The sequence below is a fragment of the Tupaia chinensis genome, unplaced genomic scaffold, assembly GCF_000334495.1.
Source record: "Tupaia chinensis unplaced genomic scaffold, TupChi_1.0 Scaffold000463_1, whole genome shotgun sequence".
Taxonomy (NCBI): Eukaryota; Metazoa; Chordata; class Mammalia; order Scandentia; family Tupaiidae; genus Tupaia; species Tupaia belangeri.
This window is the reverse complement of record NW_006159972.1, coordinates 1,835,357-1,855,803: the sequence shown is the minus strand read 5'-3', so window position 1 is coordinate 1,855,803 and position 20,447 is coordinate 1,835,357. Positions and strand designations below refer to the sequence as shown.

The following is a 20,447-nucleotide window of genomic DNA, read 5'->3' as shown; positions in this document are numbered from 1 at the left end:
GCGGCATGGCTATCCCCCCCAGGGGGGACTGATTTCTTACTTTCTGTCTCTCCGGCAAGCACGCATGCCCTATGATAAAAATCTCTTTAAAAAAAAAAAAAGAAAATGAAGATAAAATTATTGACTCATATTGGTAATAGCAATGCTGATGAACTTCACACTATATACACATAGAAAAATACATAAATGTGTATGTATGTGTGTATATGTATATACATATATGTATGTTTTTTTAGAGAGAGTTTTTTTGTTATAGGGTGTATGTGCTCACGCACAGAAACAGAGAAAGAGCTAGAGAAACGGAAAGTGCGAAATCACTCCTCAGGGGGAATGGCCATGCCACAATCCCTTCTCCTCTCGGGATTTGGGGCACATATGCATACATGCTAGGTTTAAGTTATAAGCTGCCAGGTCCGAGACTTCAATCGTGGTCTACTACATGGAAGTTCAGTGATGCAACCATTACGCCATTTGCTGGTCTCATAAAAAAATATTTTCAGGGCCAGTAGGTGGTGTGACGTGACGGTTAAGGCGCTAGACCCCCATATGGCCGACTGTAGTTTGAAAGTTACGCTAAGCGCATGTGTATGTGTGCCCAAACTCCTGAGGCGAAAATGGAGGAGAAGGGATTGTGATGTGGCCATACGCCCAGGGGGATGATTTCTCACTTTTCCTTTCACTGTCTCTTTCTCTGTCTCTCTAATGAGCCCGTGAGCCCTGTGACAAAAACCTAAAAAATAGAATAGTATTTTCACTTAACTTTCTAAAATTATGGCCAGTTAGGTGGCATGGTGGTTAAGGCAGCTGGATCCCATGTGCCCAACTATGCAGTTCAGTGGCCTGAAAAACCACTCTGGGTGCCTGAGAATGCATGCAGAAAATCCTGAGAAGAGACTGGAGAAAGGAGTATGGCGTAGCCAAGCCTCCTGGGGAGCGCTTTCTCACTCCCTCCTCCACACCCACCACCCCTTCTCTCTCTGATAAGCACAAGCACCCTAAAACAAATTTTGTAAAAATTAAAAATAAAAATAAAATCATAATAAAATTACAGGCACAGTCATTGTAGCACAGTGGAAGCTACTGCTCAGCAGGCTGAGACCACACAGGAGGCTCACATTGAATTTCCCACCCACCCTAAAAAGCCAGCCACAGAAGTGTGCACTGGTTGTCCTGGCTGCTTGGGAAGCTGAGGCAGGAGAATTGAGACATCAAGAGATCCTGTTTAAAAACAAAATAAAACAAAACCCCACTACAAATATAAATTACAAAATGGAAACTTACCAGGAACTAGTTATTGACACATCTTTAATTCATAACTGTACCCAACCGAAGTAGCAAAGTATGTTGCCAATCACTTAAAAATTATATATTGTGGGGATCAGCAAGTGGTGTGGTGGTTAAGGGTGCTAGACTCCCACATGCGTGACCACAGTTCAAGTCCCAGACTGGGAGGCTTGTTTTCTCATTTTCCCTCTCTCTCTCTGTGTCTCTCTGGTCAAATAAAAATAAATAAATAATAAATAAATTAAATAATTATTTTTAAAAAATTACATATCGGGTTGTCAGAAATGTCAAGACCTATGCAAAAATGTGCCATGGCTATTCCAATGAGTCAATAGTAGGTAACTGACAAATATCTTCATACATCTAGTTAAAGAAATTAAGGAATTTTTGTGTCTTTGATTAAAATATTCAATGGTAAAGTGCAAATATTTTCAGTTTTTCTAGCTTTTAGAGAAACTCTGATCAGTGAAAAGGAAGTGTGTAAAGAACACACTGAGGGTTGGCCAATAATGTGGTTAAGGCAGCTGGATCCCACATGGCCAACTGTGTGCTCTGAGCCCCAGGACCTGGTGGCTTGTATACCATGTCAGGTATGGTATACAAGGTACATGTGTGTGCATATCCAAGATCTGAAGAGAATGGAGAAGGGATTGCAGTGTGGCTAGCCTCTCCTGCCTGTTTCTTTCCAGTGAGTACGTACACCCTCTATAACAAATTTTTAAAAATAAAAATAAAATTTGAAATTTATGCCTTCACATTAAATAACAATTTAAAAAGAAAATAGGGCCAGCCCAATGGTCTAGTTATTAAGGGTACTGGATCCGACACATGGCTAACCAAGCTTCAAATCTAGGCTCCAGTGGCAATTCCCATGTATGTCCCAAATCCCACTAGGATGGAGAAAGAGAAGGGACTGCAGCATGACCACGTCCATTAAGAAGTATGTTCTCTCTCTGCTTCTCATTTTTTTTGTCTCTGGTAAATACCTGTGCCTCTGTCAATTGAAAAAAAAAAAAAAAGATAAAAATAAAATTAGTAAAAACAACTTAAATTTGAGTTTCTATAATTGTATATTTTAAAATTATCTTCATTTTCTAAAGAATCATTTAACTTTACTTATTTATTTTTAATTTGACCAGAGAAAGACAGAGTGTGAAAGAGAGAGAGAAAATGAGAAAGCAAGCTGCCAGGTCCAGGACTTGAACCAGGTCGGCCATGTGGGAGTTCAGGGCCCTTAACCACCACAGCACCTGTCGGTTCCTAAAATTATCTTCATTTTGGTGAAAACTTTTAAAACATTTTATTGAACTACACATATAAAAAAAGTTACGCATATCTTGGGACCAGCAAGTGGCATGATGGTAAGGTGTTGAACTCCCACTTGGGGGTTGACTGTGATCTGAATCCTGGACCTAACTGCTTGCTTTCTCTCTCTCTCTCTAGTGAGCATGTGTGCTCTATAGCAAAATTTTAAAAATAAAAATAAGTAAAACTAATTAATTCTTTTTTTAAAAAAAAGTACATGTATCACAGGACCAGCAGATGGTTTAATGGTTACGTTGCTGGACTCCCACGTAATCGACCTTATTTCAAGTCCCGGACCTGATGGCTTAAAACTCATGCTGGGCATATGTGTGTGTGCTCAAAATCCCAAGAGAATGGAGAAGGGACTGCAGTGTAGCACCCCAGGGGGTGATTTCTCTCTTTCTGCCTCTCTGTCTCTTTGGTGAGTGCATGCATCCTATATCATAAATCTCTCTCTAAAAAGAAAAAGAAAAAAGTACAAGTATCTTAAGGTGTGCAATCCAATATGGTAGCCACGAGCCACATGTGACTACTACACACCTGAAATATGGCTAGCCTGAGCTGAGATGTGCAGAAATGGAAAATACACACTGGATTTCAAATACTTATTATAAAAAATGATAAAATGTCTAATAAATTTTAACACTGACCTTGTTTAAATAACAATATTTTAGGTATTTTGATTGAACAAAATGTAATATAAAAAATCATACTTATGGGTTTTCATAGATATCCTTTTTCAAGTTGAGGGAGTTCTCTTCTATTTCTGGTTTATTAATTGTGTGTTTTTTTGTTTTTTTAAGTGTATAAGGTGTATGTGAACCATAAATGAATCTTTTGTGTAGACGTAGGTCTTATGCTCAAAATCTCATTACAGTATGAAAAAATTCCAAAATCTGCAATTCACAACTTGTTTCCATGTATTTCAGATAAGAAATACTCGATTCATATTCCACTGAAGACCTTTGCTAGAAAATACATTCCCCTGCTGTTTAGGATGCCTTCATACACTCTTAATACTGATGCCGATGCTGCTACTGCTTTTAATTTAATTCAATTGATTTATTTTTAAGGCAGAGTCTGCTCATGTGCTGATGCTTTTGCCTCAGCTTCCCAGCTGAGACTAGGCACACACTACCCCACCAGGCTTTTGTAAACAGGGTCTCACTATGCTACCTTAGCCAGCCTTGAGCTCAAAATCTTACCTCGGCCTCCCTCAACTGAAGGGATTATAGGCACATGCCACTGTACCTGACTTTTAGGTTGGAGCAAAACTTAAACTGGCCCCACATGTGGTTCTAGTCTTTGGAGCAGTGTTTTAGCAGCATGTTCCACTGTGGCTGGTCTCTTAATATTGACTTTTTTTTTTTGTAGGTTTTTGACATAGGGTGCATGCACTCGCCAGAGAAAGACAGAGAGAAATCACCTCCCAGAGTGATGGTTACACCGCAATCCCTTCTCCATTCTCCTCCTGGGATTTTGGGCATGCACAAACCTACAACTGGTATAATTTTTTTTTCCAAGAAAAGCAGTTTCAACTTTAATAAATCAAAAAAATGCTAAAGAACTTTGCTTAAAACTTAAAGCCAGGAACAGGTTAGGATTCTGTTCAAATAGTAGGTACATGAACCTATCAACAGCTCAAGACAGGACAAAAATCTTTAATATCAGACAATAAAGCCTAGAAAAAAATCTAAGCCTCTAGGCTGGGGACTCAAACTGTGGTCAGCCATGTGGGAGCTCAGCACCTTAACTACCACACCACCTGCTGGCCCTGATGGAACTATTTTTCATTGGAATTAATTGGTATTGAGAAAGCTGTAATTCTGAAGCAACAATTTGGCAAAATATTTAGAAGATTCATAGAAAGAGACAATTTATTTGATATATTTGGTCTTTCATGAAACCTATCAAAGAAAGATACTTTGGACAAAAGCAAAAAGATAATACCTGTAAAAATACTTCAGCTTAAATATTTACACAAAATTTTTTTTGATGGAATCCTATGTATCCTCCATTTAGCACTTAATTTGTTAAGAGTATATATGCATTAATTGCTAAAAAGTGTGGGCACTTGCCAGAGAAAGACACAGAGGGAAGGAGAACACACCCCCACATGGGTCACGCTGCAATCCCTTCTCCATTTCTCCATCCTGTTAGAATTTGTGGCACACACGCACCCATGCCTGGTACATTTTCCCCAAGCTATCAAGGCCCTGAATCTAACCATAATTAGTCATGTGAGATCCAGTTCTCTTAACCACTAGGCGATGGGGCCTGACCCTTCATGTTGCTACTTAGTGACTTGGACTAATTCTGTAGACTCTATTTTCCCCAGCAGTGTGAAGCCTCTCATGTAACTGCTCAAGTTTTTAGATTCTGCTTAAATATCTTGAGCCGGTAGACTTCCGTTCTCTGCCAATTAATCCACATGTGGCTAGGGGAATGCTATCAAAGTTCAGTAAGCTTATCAGTCTACCTAAGTGTTCAACCAGAAACTAGTGGCTTGCAAGGGCCCTTTGTGTTCTCTTTGAAGTTCGTGTAGTCTTGTACATATACAGAGTTTTTTGGACCACATGAATGTGAACTTAATAGGACTCACTTTCTCTCTTTTTATTTTTTTATCATGGGTGTTTATTTAAAGTGAGGAATCAATGTTGTTGGTTTTTATTTTTGGAGAGGTTTTTTGGGCTATAGGGTGTGTGCGCTCGCCAGACAGACAGAGAGAGACAGAGAGAAAGTGAGAAATACAATCCCTTCTCCTCCATTCTCCTCTCGGGATCTTGGGCATGCACGCACACACACCCAGCATGAGTTTCAAGCCACTGGGTCCGGGAAGCGAACCGCGGTCGACTACATGGAGTCCAGCGACATAGCCATTACGCGCTAACTGCTGGTCCCAGGACTCACTTTCTTTCCATGGATCTCCTCGATATGTTTCTGGTGGGCTTTCCATTCTGTTGTTCCCTGCCACACTATCTTTGCCAGATTATTTGCCAATGAGACCTCTATTGTTTTTTGACAACATCCTTGGGTATAGATTATTTTTTCTAAGCTCTGCTTTAAATAAGAATAGCAGAGCTATCAGCCCTTATGGCTTGCCTGGTCTGCCCAGGGCAGAACTTAAAGGTTCACAAAGCTGGAGAAGAGGTAGAAACAGCTTAGACTAAAATACTACAGACAGACCCTGATTTAGTAAAATTCAGTAGTTTTGCTTGAATAAATGCCTTTTAATGTATGCCCTCTGGTTAATTTCCAAAGACATTACTTTTTTTTTTAATAATTTTTTCCAGTTTTATTACTTTTTTGGCAAACAGTCTGCTATGCTCTTTGCTCAAGCATTCTAAAAATGCTGCTCCTAAATTTTATCTTGAACTGTTCGTTTTCCCCTCAAAATATTATGAAGATAAAGAACAAGTAGTAAAAAGAATCATTTACTGGACTTCAAAGACCCACTGAGCAGGTGGAGTAATCCAAGAAGAGAAAGTCTTTCTCCCCCCCCCCCTTTTTTTTTGAGAGTTTTTTTGCTACAGGGAGTGTGCACTCACCAGAAAGACAGAGAGACAGAAAGCAAGAAATAACCCCCCGGGGGGATGGCCACACCACAATCCCTTCTTCTCCAATCTCCTCTCGGGATCTTGGGCATGCACGCACATGCACCTGGCTTGAGTTTAAGCCACTCTGTCCGGGACTCAAACCGCGGTTGACTAGATGGGAGTCTAGCGACAGCCATTATGCCAACTGCTGGTCCCAAGAAAGTCTTGCTTTCTGAAGGCTGCTTCTGGGTCAGTATGGCTGAGAAGGAAAAACTTTCAGGACCAACATTTAGGTCTTAACCTCTCCAGGACTGTTTAATATTACTCAAATATAATACTTTCTATACTTACCTTTTTGTGACTTTTTTTTTGAGAGAGATTTCTGCTTTAGAGTGCGTGTGCTCACTAGAGAGACAGAAAGCAAAGGATCACCTGCCAGGGGAGTTGGCCATACCGCAATCCCTTCTCCATTCTCCTCTCAGGATTTTGGGTACACATGCACACATGCCTGGCCTGAGTTTCAAGCTACTGGGTCCAGAACTCAAACTGCAGTCAGCCATGTGGAAGTCCAGCGATGTAACCACTATGCCATTTACTGGTCCCTATATACTTACCTTTTTAAAAGTCTAGGTAAAAACAGGCCCCAGACAAAGGTGAGATTCAAGGCTAAATAAAATGACCACACTAACAAAAGCCTAAAGTCACCCTACCTGGGCTCGCTCCTCATCAAACTCCAGGCAGCCCATACCATCCAGTCTCTGGAGATCAATCCAGCCTTTCCAGATAACACAGACTCCATTCAGAATCATGGGAGCCTTCAAATATACCTAAAACACAGAAAAGAAGGATGAAGACCATTGGAAAATCAGCAGACACATAAAAATCAAAGGATTAAACTTACTTATGCAGATCCTATAGTTTTCTTCTTTAAAAAAGTATAATTTGAGGCCAGTCAGTGGTGTGGTGGTTAGAATGGCTAGATTCCACAGGGCCAACTTAGCAGTTTGAGTCCTGAACTTGGTAGCTTGAAAAACACACCAGCCATGTGTGTATGCATGCCCAAAATCCCAAGAAGAGAGATGGAGGAGAAGGGATTGTGGCACAGTAGCCATTCACCCGGAGGGTGATTTCTCACTTTCTCTCTCTCTGTCTCTCCAGTGAGCACACGTGCCCTTTAGCAAAAACTAAAACTAAAAAAAAAAAAAAAAAAAAAAAAAAAAACTTAAAAAAAAAACCCCAAACATCTTAATTTTTTTTGTTTAAAGTAATTATGTATTTAATCTTCTTTCTTTTTTTTTTTTCTTTTAATTTGCTACAGGGCACACACACTCACCAGAGAGAGAGAGCAAGAGAGGGAAAGCAAGAAAGCAAGCTGCCAGGTCTGGGACTTGAACTGCAGTCAGTCATGTGGAAGCCCAGTGCCTTAACAACCATGTCACCTGCTGACTCCCATCATTTTTTTTTCTTTGCTCATTTCAACAATTTCTTCAACAAAGAGTCTCAGATATGTCTTGTTTTAAGAAATGTATTTATGGGACCAACAGATGGCATAATAGTTATGTTACTGGACTCCCATGTAGTTGACTATAGTTCTAGTCCCAGAACCAGTGGCTTAAACTCATACCAGGCACGTGTATGTGCATGCCCAAGATCCCAAGAGGAGAATGGAGAAGGGATTGTGGCGTGGCCATCCCCCCAAGGGGGCGATTTCTTACATTCTGTCTGTCTTTCTGGTGAGTGTACGCACCCTATAGCCAAAACAAACTAACAATAAACTCTCCAAAAATTTTTATTTATTTATTTTTAGGGAAAATTTTGCTATAGAGTGTATACTTGCTGAAGAGATAGAGACAGGAGGCAAAAAAAAAAAAATCACCCCCGGGGTGGGGGGGAGATGACCACACCACAATCCCTTCTCTATTCTCCTCTTGGGATTTTGGGTACATGTACACATGCACCCACTGTGAGTTCAAAGCTACTGGGACCGGGACTCAAACTGTGGTCGACCACATGGGAGTCCAGCGATGTAACTGTTATGCCACCTGCTAGTCCTGCTTTTAGAAATTTAATAAGGGGATCAGCAGTTAGCGTAATGGCTATGTTGCTGGACTCCCACGTAGTCGACTGCGGTTCAAGTCCCGAATCTGGTGGCTTGAACTCACGCCGGGCGCGTATGCGTGCGTGCCCAAGATCCCGAGAGGATAATGGAGGAGAAGGGATTGTGGCATGGCCATCCCCCCTGGGAGGCGATTTCTCGCTTTCTGTCTCTGTCTGTCTTTCTGGCGCGTGCATGTGGCCTATAGCAAAAACCTCTCAAGAAAAAAAAAAAAGTAATAACAATAAGTGACTGTCAATGACGCTAGAAAAATTATTCTTGATACACTTATAAAATGAAGCCTATAGGATTTATGCCTTCCAAGTACATATGTCCTTCCCCTTCTCCTACTAATCACAACTATTTTTGCTAAGGGCTTTAATAAACTACGTTGAACCAATTTCTACTTATATTGGAAAAAAACCCTAAAATGTGAAGTTCCATTTCTCCTCCCATTTGGACCAAGGGAAATAGTCTACAGTTATAGCTGAAACCGTTTAACCACACATTTCCTTCTGCTCTGATAAGTGTTCATTTCTTTCTACATAGTGAATTAAAAACTCTACCACTATGCACCTAGTCAGAAAAGGAATAACTTCATGCTAGACATCTTGCAAACCTACAAAACAGTATCCTTCCATATTTCATATGAATATCATTTGATTTACTGAAGCTCTAACAAAGATTTCCACCTATTCCTTCTAACGGGAGAGAGCAGCATGCAGTGAGGAGCAGAACGCTCACCAACAATGCACTTTATTACTTTAAATTCTCGTACCAATCACGAAGAGAATTCTTCTCATCTAACAGTAGAAAAAGGTCAACTTCATGCCACATTACTGAGATTTTTATATTCTTCATTGTATCTTTCAGAATCAAAGATTCTATCATCTCTTAGTATTCATATTAATGTCCATAATCAAATATATTTTCCTCATGAAATTACTAAAAAAGACCATTTATTACTTATTTCTAAATGTTCTCCCATGACAAAAAAATAACCATGGATCTGTTTTGAAAACATCCTAAATGCTTCAGAAAACAGCTTTAGTTCTTAATCAAGACTAGTGTCTGGACAGTAATTAAAAACAATATTTAGATGATCCTGGTGATTTATTTAGATAGTCATATTCAAATAAATACAGTTTTATGTGCCAATCTTCAAAGTAAATGTTTGGTGCTTTCATGCATTCATGAATAACAAGCCTCAAAATATGAAGAAAATAAAATTCTGCCTTCTAACAGTTTGGCATTTTCATAATGTAATTTAATAATGTCATTTAAACAGAAAGACATTCTATTTCTATGAAAAAGATGGTGACTTATTTCAAACTTTGAAAAGAAAATTTACTAAGTATGACGTAAGGATTAAACCCATTGTCCTAGAACAATGAAATAATTTATATAAAATAGATTCTATAAATCCTTTAAAATGGGTAAATGGATCACACAAAAACAAAATAGCTAATCTTTCCAAAAGCAAAAATATCACAGAATGTGTTTTAGACCTCAAAGAAGAATAAAAGTGGCTACAACTTCACATTTTGCGTTCTTTTGGGAAAATGAGGTAAAAGTTTAATATAATGTTTAATTAGCTGATACTCTATCAGTATTTGCTGTTCTATTCGATCCATATTGCACATACTATCACTTTATTTTCACACTCAGTAGCTTTAAATTCCTTATCACTCAAGTAGTAGAGTTCAGCAAAAGCACGTCTGTACTAGCCCATGATGTGGCTAAGGTGGATGGATACCCCAAGGCTGACTGCTTGGTTTGAGACCCAGACCCAGAAGTTTGGAAAAATCACGCCAGGCGTATGTACAGACATACCCAAAATCTAACTGGAGAAGAAATGACTGGCATGGCCATTCCACTTGAAGGGTGCTTTTTCACTTTCTCTTTCTCTCTAGTGAGTACACATAGTAGGGCAAATTTTAAAAGAAAAAAAACGTTTGCCCCACTAACTGTGGCATTATCCATATAATGGAATACTATTTGGTCATAAAAAGGAAAAATACTATAACATGGATGAACCTTGAATCCTAAGTGAAAAATGCCTGAAAAAAGTCATTTACCATATAAAGTATGCAGAATAGGTAAGCCTACCGACTAGAAAACAGAGGCTGAAAGGAAGGAAAAATGAGGAACAACTGCTAACAAGTAAGAGATTTCTTTCTGGGGGAAGAAAATATTTTAGAATTACACAATGATATGGTTATACAACACTGAATTATATATATTCTGTTAGAGTATATATATCAATAATATACCAAATAAATTATATATACTCTAAGTGTCAATTTTATGGTAAGCAAACTATATCTCACTCAAGCTGTCATAAGATGTATCTGGACCAGCAAAGTGGTGTAGTGGTTAAGGTGGCTGGACCCCACATGACCAACTGCACAGTTTAAGTCCTGGACATGGTGGCTTGAAAAACACACTGGACACATATAGGCATGTGCTCAAAATCCTGAGAGGAGACTGGAGGAGAAGGGATTACCCTATGGTCACACCCCCTGGGGGTGATTCCTCCCTATCTCCCTCTTTAGCGAGTGCACACACCCAATAGCAAATTTATATGGGACCTTAGATCACTCAACTTGTAGTACTACTTTTATTTAAGCCAGGAGTTTTGTTTTGTTTTAAGTAATTCTTTTATTTAACTTTATTTATTTTAATTTGACCAGAGAGGGACAGAATGAGAGTGAGAGAGAGAGGGAAAGTGAGAAAGCAAGTCGCCAGGTTCAGGACTTGAACTGCGGCCGGCCATGTAGGAGTCCAGCACCCTTAACCACCAGTGTGACCATCTCCCCAGGGGGTGCTTTCTCACTTTTTCATTCTGTATTTCTACAGCGACTGCATATGGCCTATAGCAAATAAAAAATAGTAACAATAAATAAACAAAAATAAATAAAACAAGTCTTATAAAACAGAAACTCCATCCCCCTACTCTCCCTCTCACCGAAACACCAAGGTCTTTCTAGCACTACACTTAGAGATGATAAATATCCTTCATTCAATAAATGAACCAAACTTTTTTTTTTTTTTTTTTTTAAGATTTTTGCTATAGGATGTGCAAGCTCACTGGAGAGACAGAGAGACAGAAAGCAAGAAATCACCCATCAGGGGAGATGGCCACACCACAATACTCTCCTCCTAGGATTTTGGCCACATATGCACATTGTCTTTCTCCTCCTGGGATTTTGGCCACAAAGACACATGTGCTTGGCATGAGTTTAAGCCACCAAGTCTGGGACTCGAACCGTGGTTGACTACATGGGAGTCCAGTGACAAAACCATTACGCTAACTGCTGGTCCCTTCACTTATTTATTGAGAGAGAGAAATACCTTTTTTTGCTTCTGGCATGAGTTTTAAGCTGCCAGGTCCAAGACATGAACTACAGTAAGCTGTGTGGTAACAATGTAACCATTATGGTACCTGCTGGTCCTACCAAACTTTTTAGTTAGCTAAAAATCAGTAACCCTGGGTTTTGAAATTTAAGTGTCAGAGGAAGGTTATGAGAGAACCTAGTTCACTTCTCATTTATGAACCTGTACAAACAGTTCCTTCTTTGAGTATCTGGAGGCTATTTATTCTTTTTTTTTTAAAGTTTTTTTTTTAAAGAGGTTTTGCTATAGGGCATGTGCGCTCGCCAGAAAGACAGAGAGACAGAAAGCGAGAGATCACTCCCCAGAGGGGATGGCCACACCGCAATCCCTTCTCCTCCATTCTCCTCTCGGGATCTTGGCGTGAGTTTAAGCATCCAGAGCCATGACTCAAACCGTGGTTGACTACTACATGGGAATCCAGCAACATAGCCATTACACTAACTGCTGGCCCCATAGAGGCTACTTATTCTAAGAATATCTAAATTTGGAATAAGTAGTGACATCTTCTACTCCCTTTTCCTCTATGATACTATTATACAAAAGACCTGGGTTTCTAGATCCTAGGTAGCTGATCTGAGGGACAGAAATTATAGGTACAATGGGCCAGCCCCACTGCCTAGTGGTTAGGGGAGCCAGATCCCTCATGGATGACTACACAATTTGAGTTCTGACCCTAGTGGTGTGAAAAACACTCTGGGTATTTGTGCATGTGTGCCTGAAACCCTGACAAGATGGAGAAATGGAGAAGAGACTGCAACGTGCCTCTTCAGGGGATGCTGTCTCCTTCTCTCTCTCTCCCTCTCTCTTTCTCTCTCTGTCTTTCCCTGTAGAGAACACATGCCTGCTGGCAATGAAAAACAAATAAAAGGTACAAAAGGACAGCAGAGTTTCCTCTTTTAAGTGATTCTAAAGAATATAACTCCAAGGTAATTAAAACAGAGTTAATTGTAAATTAGCAAATAATAACCCCACCATGCACATCAGTATGGGCATATCAGTATGGAGTCATAAAATCAATATGCACAGAAGCCAAGTGTCAAAGCTACTGACAAAAGCAAGATGCAGACACTTCACCCTCCAAAGAATCTCTTTTGATTGGAAAGGATATTTCACTCTTTTGTAATAAACTGTTAGAGTTTAAATGCTGTGACTCTAGTTTATGAACTGAGGTATTAGGAAAACAGTAAGAGAGAATGATCATTATCCCTTAGGTTCTTAATAAATACTGAAAAGCTGGCTAAAAGAATAGGTGAAAACAGCTAGAATTTTTAAAAAATGGGGGCAGGCAGCAGGTGGCATGGAGGTTAAGGCAGCTGGATCCCACACAGCTGACTGCATGGCGCAAGGCCCAGACCTGGCAGCAAGAAAATCACACCAGGCATATGTACATGCATGCCCAAAATTCCAAGTAGAGAATGGAGGAGAAGAAACTGCAGTGAGGTGATTACCACGGGGGGGTGATTTCTTACTTTCTCTCTCTCTGGCAAGTGTATGTACCCTATAGCAAAAGTGAAAAAAAAAAAAATCTTTTAAGAATAAATCTCTTTGGTTTTATGGGCACATGTGCATGCACATGTACCTGGTGTGTGTGTTTGGAGAGGTTTTTGCTATAGGGCGCATGCACTTGCCAGAAAGAGAGAGACAGAAAGTGAGAAATCACTCCCCAGGGGAGATGGCTACGCCTCAATCCCGTCTCCTCCATTCTCCCCTTGGGATCCTGGATATGCATGCACATGTGTCCAGAATGAGTTTAAGCCACCAGATCTGGGACCCGAATTGCGGTTGACTACATGGGAGCCCAGCAACATAGCCATCACGCCATCTGCTGGTCTCCTGGTGTGTTTTCTAAAGCTTCAGGTCCAGGACTTGAACCTCTTAGTAAACCATGTGGAATCCAGCTGCCTTAATCTCCACAACTGCTGGCCCCATGTTTGTTTTTTAATAAAAGCAAATAAAATAAAATAAAATAAAATAAAATAACCCTGAAATAATCTAGATGCCCAACAAGGAGCTGAATAAATAGATGTCCAATCTAAACATGATATAACCTATAAAATGCATACTACTCAACATGGGAAGACATTTACGATATACTATTAATTGAAAAAGACAGACAATAAAATATTACATAAAGTAAGCCGCTAAGCCTAATATGCAATCATAGAGAGTCAGTTCTCATTATTCACCACAGTTACATGTTTTTTTTTTTTTTTTTAATTATTTATTTTGTTATGATTTTCAAGCTTCCAGGTCTGGGACATGAATTACTATTGGCCATGTGGGAATCCAGTGCCTTAACCACCACACCACCTGCTGGCTCACCACAGTTGTTGTATAAAGTCTCCATAAACATTAAATCAGAGAATACTAAACCATTTTGTAGGGGAAATACAGTTGGGAACATTCCAGCATAACATTTTCTCAACTGATCAATACATAATCTTGTTTGGTTTCTGTTCAGACAGCTTCTTCAATATATACTGCTGACTCATTAACAATGAATTCATGGCAATCAGCACCATAACTTAAACCAGAAGGAAGCTTATCTAACATACTTATTTCCTCCATAAAATACAGCAGAGCCTTCTTGTACTTGGGAACACTAACACTAAGGGGCTTTTCTTTTTCTTTTATAATTTGGTACAGGTTATGTGTGCTCACCAGAAAAAGAGAGAAGGAAAGTGAGAAAGCACCTCCCAGGGGAGACACACCACACAATCCCTTCTACATTCTCTCAGGATTTGGGGCTTGCACGCATACATGCCCGGAGTATTTTTCAAGTTGCCAGGTCTGGGACTTGAAAAGTGTAGTTGGCCATGTAGGATTGGCCATCTTTTTTTATTTTTTAATAATAATTATTTATTTTATTTATTCATTCATTTATTATTTTATTTTGACCAGAGAGAGACAGAGAGAAAGATTGAGAAAGCAAGCTGCCAGGTCCAGGACTCAAACCGAGGTCAGCCATGTGGGAGTGTCCAGCACCTTAACCACCACGCCACCTGCTGGTCCCAAGGATCGGCCATCTTAACCACTCACCACAGGCTGGTCCATTGAGGGCCATTTTAAACAGCAAAATTAAACACACACATGGCAAAATCACCCACGAAAAGCATAAAATGTAAAAAATGTGGCATTAAACAGACCTCAAAAAGGATACTTGTTTTATGGTATGAGAGCTGAAACAAGACAAAGCATCACCACTGAGACTTCAACTGGGAAAATGCTCTGAACTCAACTCACTTTTCTGCCACTCAATATATCTGCACATGACCACAAATGATCCTCATTACTTGTGGATTCTGTATATACAAACTCATCCACTCATCTAAATTTATTTGTAGCCCCCAAATCAATACTCACAATGTTTTCGTGGTGATTCACCAATATGCCAATGGTTATGTAATTATTTTTTTAAAAAAAGGAATGTTATCTATACTAACATAGATAGAGAGCATAGGAAGAGTGAAACAAAATGTTCTTTGGAGTCAGATAAAGCCTAGGTTTGAATTACAGCTCTATCAAGTGTGTCTAAGACAAATGACTTACATTTGCTCATAAGCTCCAGGTTCCTTATGCATAAAATCAGGGTTAAATAACACCTCCCCTTCCCAGGTGAGAGTGAAAACTGGACAAGTTAAGGTATATAAAACCTGCAGAACAGGGAGAATACTGAGAAAACGATGAATGCTTACACACACATTTCTACTACTGTTTTACAAAGTAATTTCTTTCCAAGGGAAAAAGCTGGGTTTTTTTGTTGTTGGTGGGTTGTTTTTTTTTTTTCGCAGACAATGAACAGTTGTTCCTACCCACAGACCAATGAATCAGCAGACAAACAGTAATACTTGGATGGCCACAAGCACCCAGGAAAACAAGATATTCCACTAAAGAAATATGCATGCTGCCATTTAGTTGTAATTATTTCTGTAGTCTTTAACAGATTCCTTTAGAAGATACTTGGTTTTGACTCATCCTCCTTTAGCCACATGCTCCTCTGTTACAAATGCACAGTCAGCCACTCAAATGCCAGATAATCACTGTAGTCATTCAATCGTGTTTGCCTCTGAATCATATCTGTGTTAAGTGTAAAAATAGCTTTTCTATAGTAATTTGATATAATTTACCAATCTTCATCTTATGGTTCCAAAGAGAAGTCAGAAAACTGCAGAAGGCGTCTGGAACTTAATACTGTGTGCGTGCATATTGTCATATGTCACTTGATGACAAGAACATACTCAGAGAAATGCACTGTTAGGTGATCTTGTAGTTGTGCGAACAGCATGGTGTACTTACACAGACGAAGACAGTATAGCCTACTACATGTCTGGGATATCTATTGGGATGTTGAAGAAGTATGACACATATTTGCATAGAAAAATACTCATGACTTTTTCAACAGCCCAGTAGTATAAACAGTTAAATTTTTATGCTGAGGAGCCGTGATGAACAAAACACAATTAAGGACCAGAGATAACAAAGAGATATGGTTAATCAAGAGATACGGTAAACATGAGATGTATAAAGCTGCTGCCAACATAACACGGCATACTGTTTTACAACAAACTGTCCTGTTAATAAGTAGGAATACACCAAAATAGTGGTAAATATATAGTAAACACATAAACCAATAATAAAGTGGTTTATTATAAAGTATTACGTGTACCACATATTGTGCTTTTCAAAATTATATGTGCTATACTTTCATACGACTGGCAGTGCAAGAGGTTTGTTTGTATTACCATGAGCACGTAAGTAACGCACTGTGCTATGACATTAAGAATAATATGATGGCTCTAGTGGTCTCCTTTTCAAATGGGCTCCTGCGTAAGTGCTGAATGAGCCAAGGAAGCCATTTCCCACCACCCGGTCTCCCCCCAGGCTGACCTGGGCACTAGTAGCAAGCTTCTTTTTTGGGAAGTCCACTCTCCCAATCATGGCTACCATGCTGGAGTCTCTGGAGCACTAAAAACCCCCAAAGGCCCCTGCCAGCGTGTTCACCTGTGGCCTGGCTCAGCGGGCCATGAGGAAGCAGTCTGGTGGCCAGTGCAGCCCCACCCATGCCAGCCACCTGCCCCAAGCTGAGCTGAGTTGCCACCATCCCCAATTCCTGGAGTGAGGCATCTGCCATGCAGACCAGCGGCCCAGGAGCAAGCTCTGTGCAGCAATCAGTCAGCACCAGGAAAGGAAGTTGGAGGACCCACTTTGCAGACCCAGGCCACATGCATGCTTTCCTGAGCCCCTAGTGCCCAGCCTTGCACCAAGTGGAAAATAAACTCAGCAGCATGAAAAAAGAACAAAAAAGGAATATAATGTCACTAGGTGACAGGAATTTTTCTGCCTCATTATGATCTACAGGCCACCACTGTATGCATGCTCTTCGTGAGTGAAGTGATGTTAAGTGGCATACAACTGTATATACATGTAAACATATTCAACAAGTGGACATGTTACCAAACTCAGACTTTTGTTAAGAATGAGACCTTTTTGGAGTGGTTAAGGCACTGGACTCCCACACATCTGACCGTGGTTTGAGTCTCAGACCCAGGGGCTTGAAACTTAAACCAGGCACATGTGCGTGTGTGCCCAAAATCCCAAGAGATGACGGGATTGCAGCAGGACCATCCACCCTGGAGGATGGTTTCTTACTTTCTCTCTCTTTCTCCAGTGAATGCATGGACCCTATAGCAAAAATCTCTCTTAAAAAAAAATTCATAAAAATATATGAACATGTTGGCCCACTCACAGTGGCTCAGGAGGTCACATTAAGTGTAGTGCTAGAAGTGACATGGTCAATGGTGGGTTTGAATCCTTGACAGACCTGAAACCACACCAGTTTATGTGCCAAGATTCTGAGGAGCTGGAGGGCTGAGGGAAGGGAATTGTGGTATGATGAGACCCAACAGAAGGTGCCTATCTTTCTCCTTGCATGCGTTCTTTCTCATAGAAATTTTTTCAACTCCATTAAAAAAAAAGCATTAATATATTGCTAACACACTTTCTAGATAGTTATTTTAATGGGTTTTCAAAATGGAGATCTGAACCAAGATAAACCAGGTGATGTTCTGTACCACCTTAAGACTGCATCAGTAAGGTCCTAACCAGATATGTCCCCTTGGCCTTAGACCTCCAAAAGCCAAAAGCTAAATAACCACTCCCCCCCCCAAAGAGGATTTTTGCTATGTCATCATCCCCTTGCCTTGGACTACCAAGTAGCTGGGACTACAGGAACACACCACCATGCTCGGTTTTTAGGGTAGGCTGGGAATTGAACCTGGGCTTTCCATATGGCTTTGCCTGCCAGGAAGTAGTGGAAATCTCTGAATCATTCACACTCAGGTATTTGTTATCAACAATAGAAAACGGACTGAAATAGGGATAAAGCCTATCAGTTAGGTCCTCAGATAAAAAATACTGCATTTGGGTCAGCTGGTGGCGTGATAGTTAAGGTGGCTAGAACCCACATGGCCAACTGTATAGCTGGAGTCCTGGATCTGACAACTTGAAAAACACAGCTAGGCTCATGAGCATGAGTGCCTGCCCAAAATCCCAACAGAGGGAGAAAGGGAGAAGGAACTGCACCATAACCATCCTCCATGGGGCGTGCTTTCTCACTTTTCCTACTTCTCTCGTTTTTCTCTCTTGTGAATGCACACACTCTCTGGCAAATTAAAACCACTGCTACTTCCTTCTTGGTGGTATGGTGGGTAAGGTAGCTGGATCCCAAATGGCCAGCTGTGTAGTTCAAGGCCTGGACCCAGGGGCTTTTCTTGAAAAACACACTGGGTGCATGTTCATGTGGCCTTTTTGGGATGAGCAGGTGGTACAGTTTTTATCCTTGCAGTGTTTGAATTAATCATTACAAAAATATTGGGGGAGAGGTACAGTGGTTAGGCACTGTGCAGAGAAAGTTGGATATCACATGGTTAAAGGGAGTTTAAATCCTGGCCCCAACAGCTTCACGTCAGGTATAGAAATGTATGCCCAGGATCCCGGAAGGATAGAAAATTGGAGGACTGTTGCATGAACAGGCCCTGTTAAGGAGCTCTCGCTCTTGTACATGCATATGTTATCATAAACAAGAATAAACCTTAAAAAAACTGGGCTAAAGGCCAGGTTGTGTGATGGTTAAGGCACTGGATCCCACATGGCTAACTTCACAGTCTGAGTCTGGCGCCAGTGCCTTGAAAAAAGTGCATTCAGGCATGCCCAAAAACCCAAGAGGAGAGTGAAGGAGAAAGGGCTGCAGCATGGACATTATCCCTGGGAGTGGGGGGGATTTCTCACTTCCCCTCTCTCTGTTTCGCTGGCAAGCACAAAAATAAATAAATAAATAAATAAAAATATTGGGATATGAAGTAAAAACAAAGAGAGGAGGAGTTAAGGATGTCCCTCTCAGACATTATATCTGCCTTTTCTAATTTGGACTATATAACTCAGATAAGGCCAAGGCTGGAATTTTACCATTATGCTAAAATGTAAATAATGCAATCCAAAAGGAAAGAAAAAGAGGTTATATAATCTTCATGTACTTTTCAGAAGTACATTCACTTGGGGCCGATAGGAGGCATGGTGGTTAAGGGCACTGGACTCCCACAGGCTGACTGTGGTTCAAATTCTGGACCTGGGGGGCTTGCTTTCTCATTTTCTCTCTCTCTCTGGTCAAATTAAAATGAATAAAGTTAAATTAAAAAAGTTTTTTTTTAAAAAAGAAGTACATTCAGTATATGTTCAAAAATTGTAATCCTGGCTGCAAGATACCATGACATACAAATCTTAAAACATTCTTGTTTTTCAGAAAGTCGGTCAACTCTCTTCCAGATTTAAAAATACCCAATTAAAACCTTTTCTTTTCTTTCTTTTCTTTTTTTTTTCCCCCTAGAGAGTGATTTTTGCTATAGGGCACATGTGCTTACCCAGAGAGACAAGAGACAGAAAGTGAGAAATCACCCCCTCGAGGGGTGGCCACGCTGCAATCCCTTCTCTTCCATTCTCCTCTCAGGATTCTGGGTAAGCACAAGTGTGCGGCATGAGTTTTTAGGCCGCCAGGTCTAAAAACTCAGATCACTTTTGACTACATGGGAGTCCAGCAACATAACCATTATGCCATCTGCTAGTCTCCAAACCTTTTCTTTAAAAATAAAAACCTGTGGTTTTGGGCTCTAAATTTTATAATTCCATTATTATTATTATTATTTGGAGAGGTTTTTTTTTTTTTTGCTACCAGGTGCATGTGCTCACTGGAGAGACAGAGACAGAGAGACATCCCCAAGGGGGATGGCATGCCACAATCCCTTCTCCTCTTGGAATTTTGGCCAAACACTCACACACACCGAGCCTGAGTTTCAAGCCACCAGGTCCAGGACTCATACCACAGTAGGCTGTGTGGGAATTCAGCACATTTATCACTATGCCACCTGCTGGCCCTATAATTCCATTATTAAAACACTGTAATACACTTAACGTAGTTTTAAAAGACAGGTTACTTCTTCCTTCTTTCCTTCCTTCCTTTCCTTCTAAGAACTACTTTAACTTTATTTATTCATTTTAATTTGACCAGAGGGATAGAGTGAGAGCAAGAGCAAGAGGAAAAGTGAGAGCAAGAGAGAAAATAAGAAAGCAAGCCGCCAGATCTAGGACTCAAGCCACAGTTGGCCACATAGGAGTCCAGTGCCCTTAACCACCATGCCACCTGCTGGACCCAGATTACTTATTTTAATACACCAAACTGTCAATAACTAAATGCTGGGGACCAGCAGGTGGCATGGTGGTTAAGGTGCTCAATTCTCTCATGGTGGACCATGGTTCAAGTCTGAAACCTGGCAGTTTGC

General features: G+C 40.3%; 1 protein-coding gene across 1 annotated transcript in view; it reads right to left on the bottom strand.

Annotated features, from left to right (window-relative positions):
- CBFB (core-binding factor subunit beta) overlaps nt 1–20,447 on the bottom strand; it is a gene marked incomplete at its 5' end in the record, with an annotated part of 63,691 nt that overhangs the window by 26,731 nt on the left and 16,513 nt on the right. The window contains 1 exon segment of the mRNA XM_006155581.3: nt 6,836–6,952. Coding sequence (XP_006155643.2) covers nt 6,836–6,952 — 117 coding nt within the window.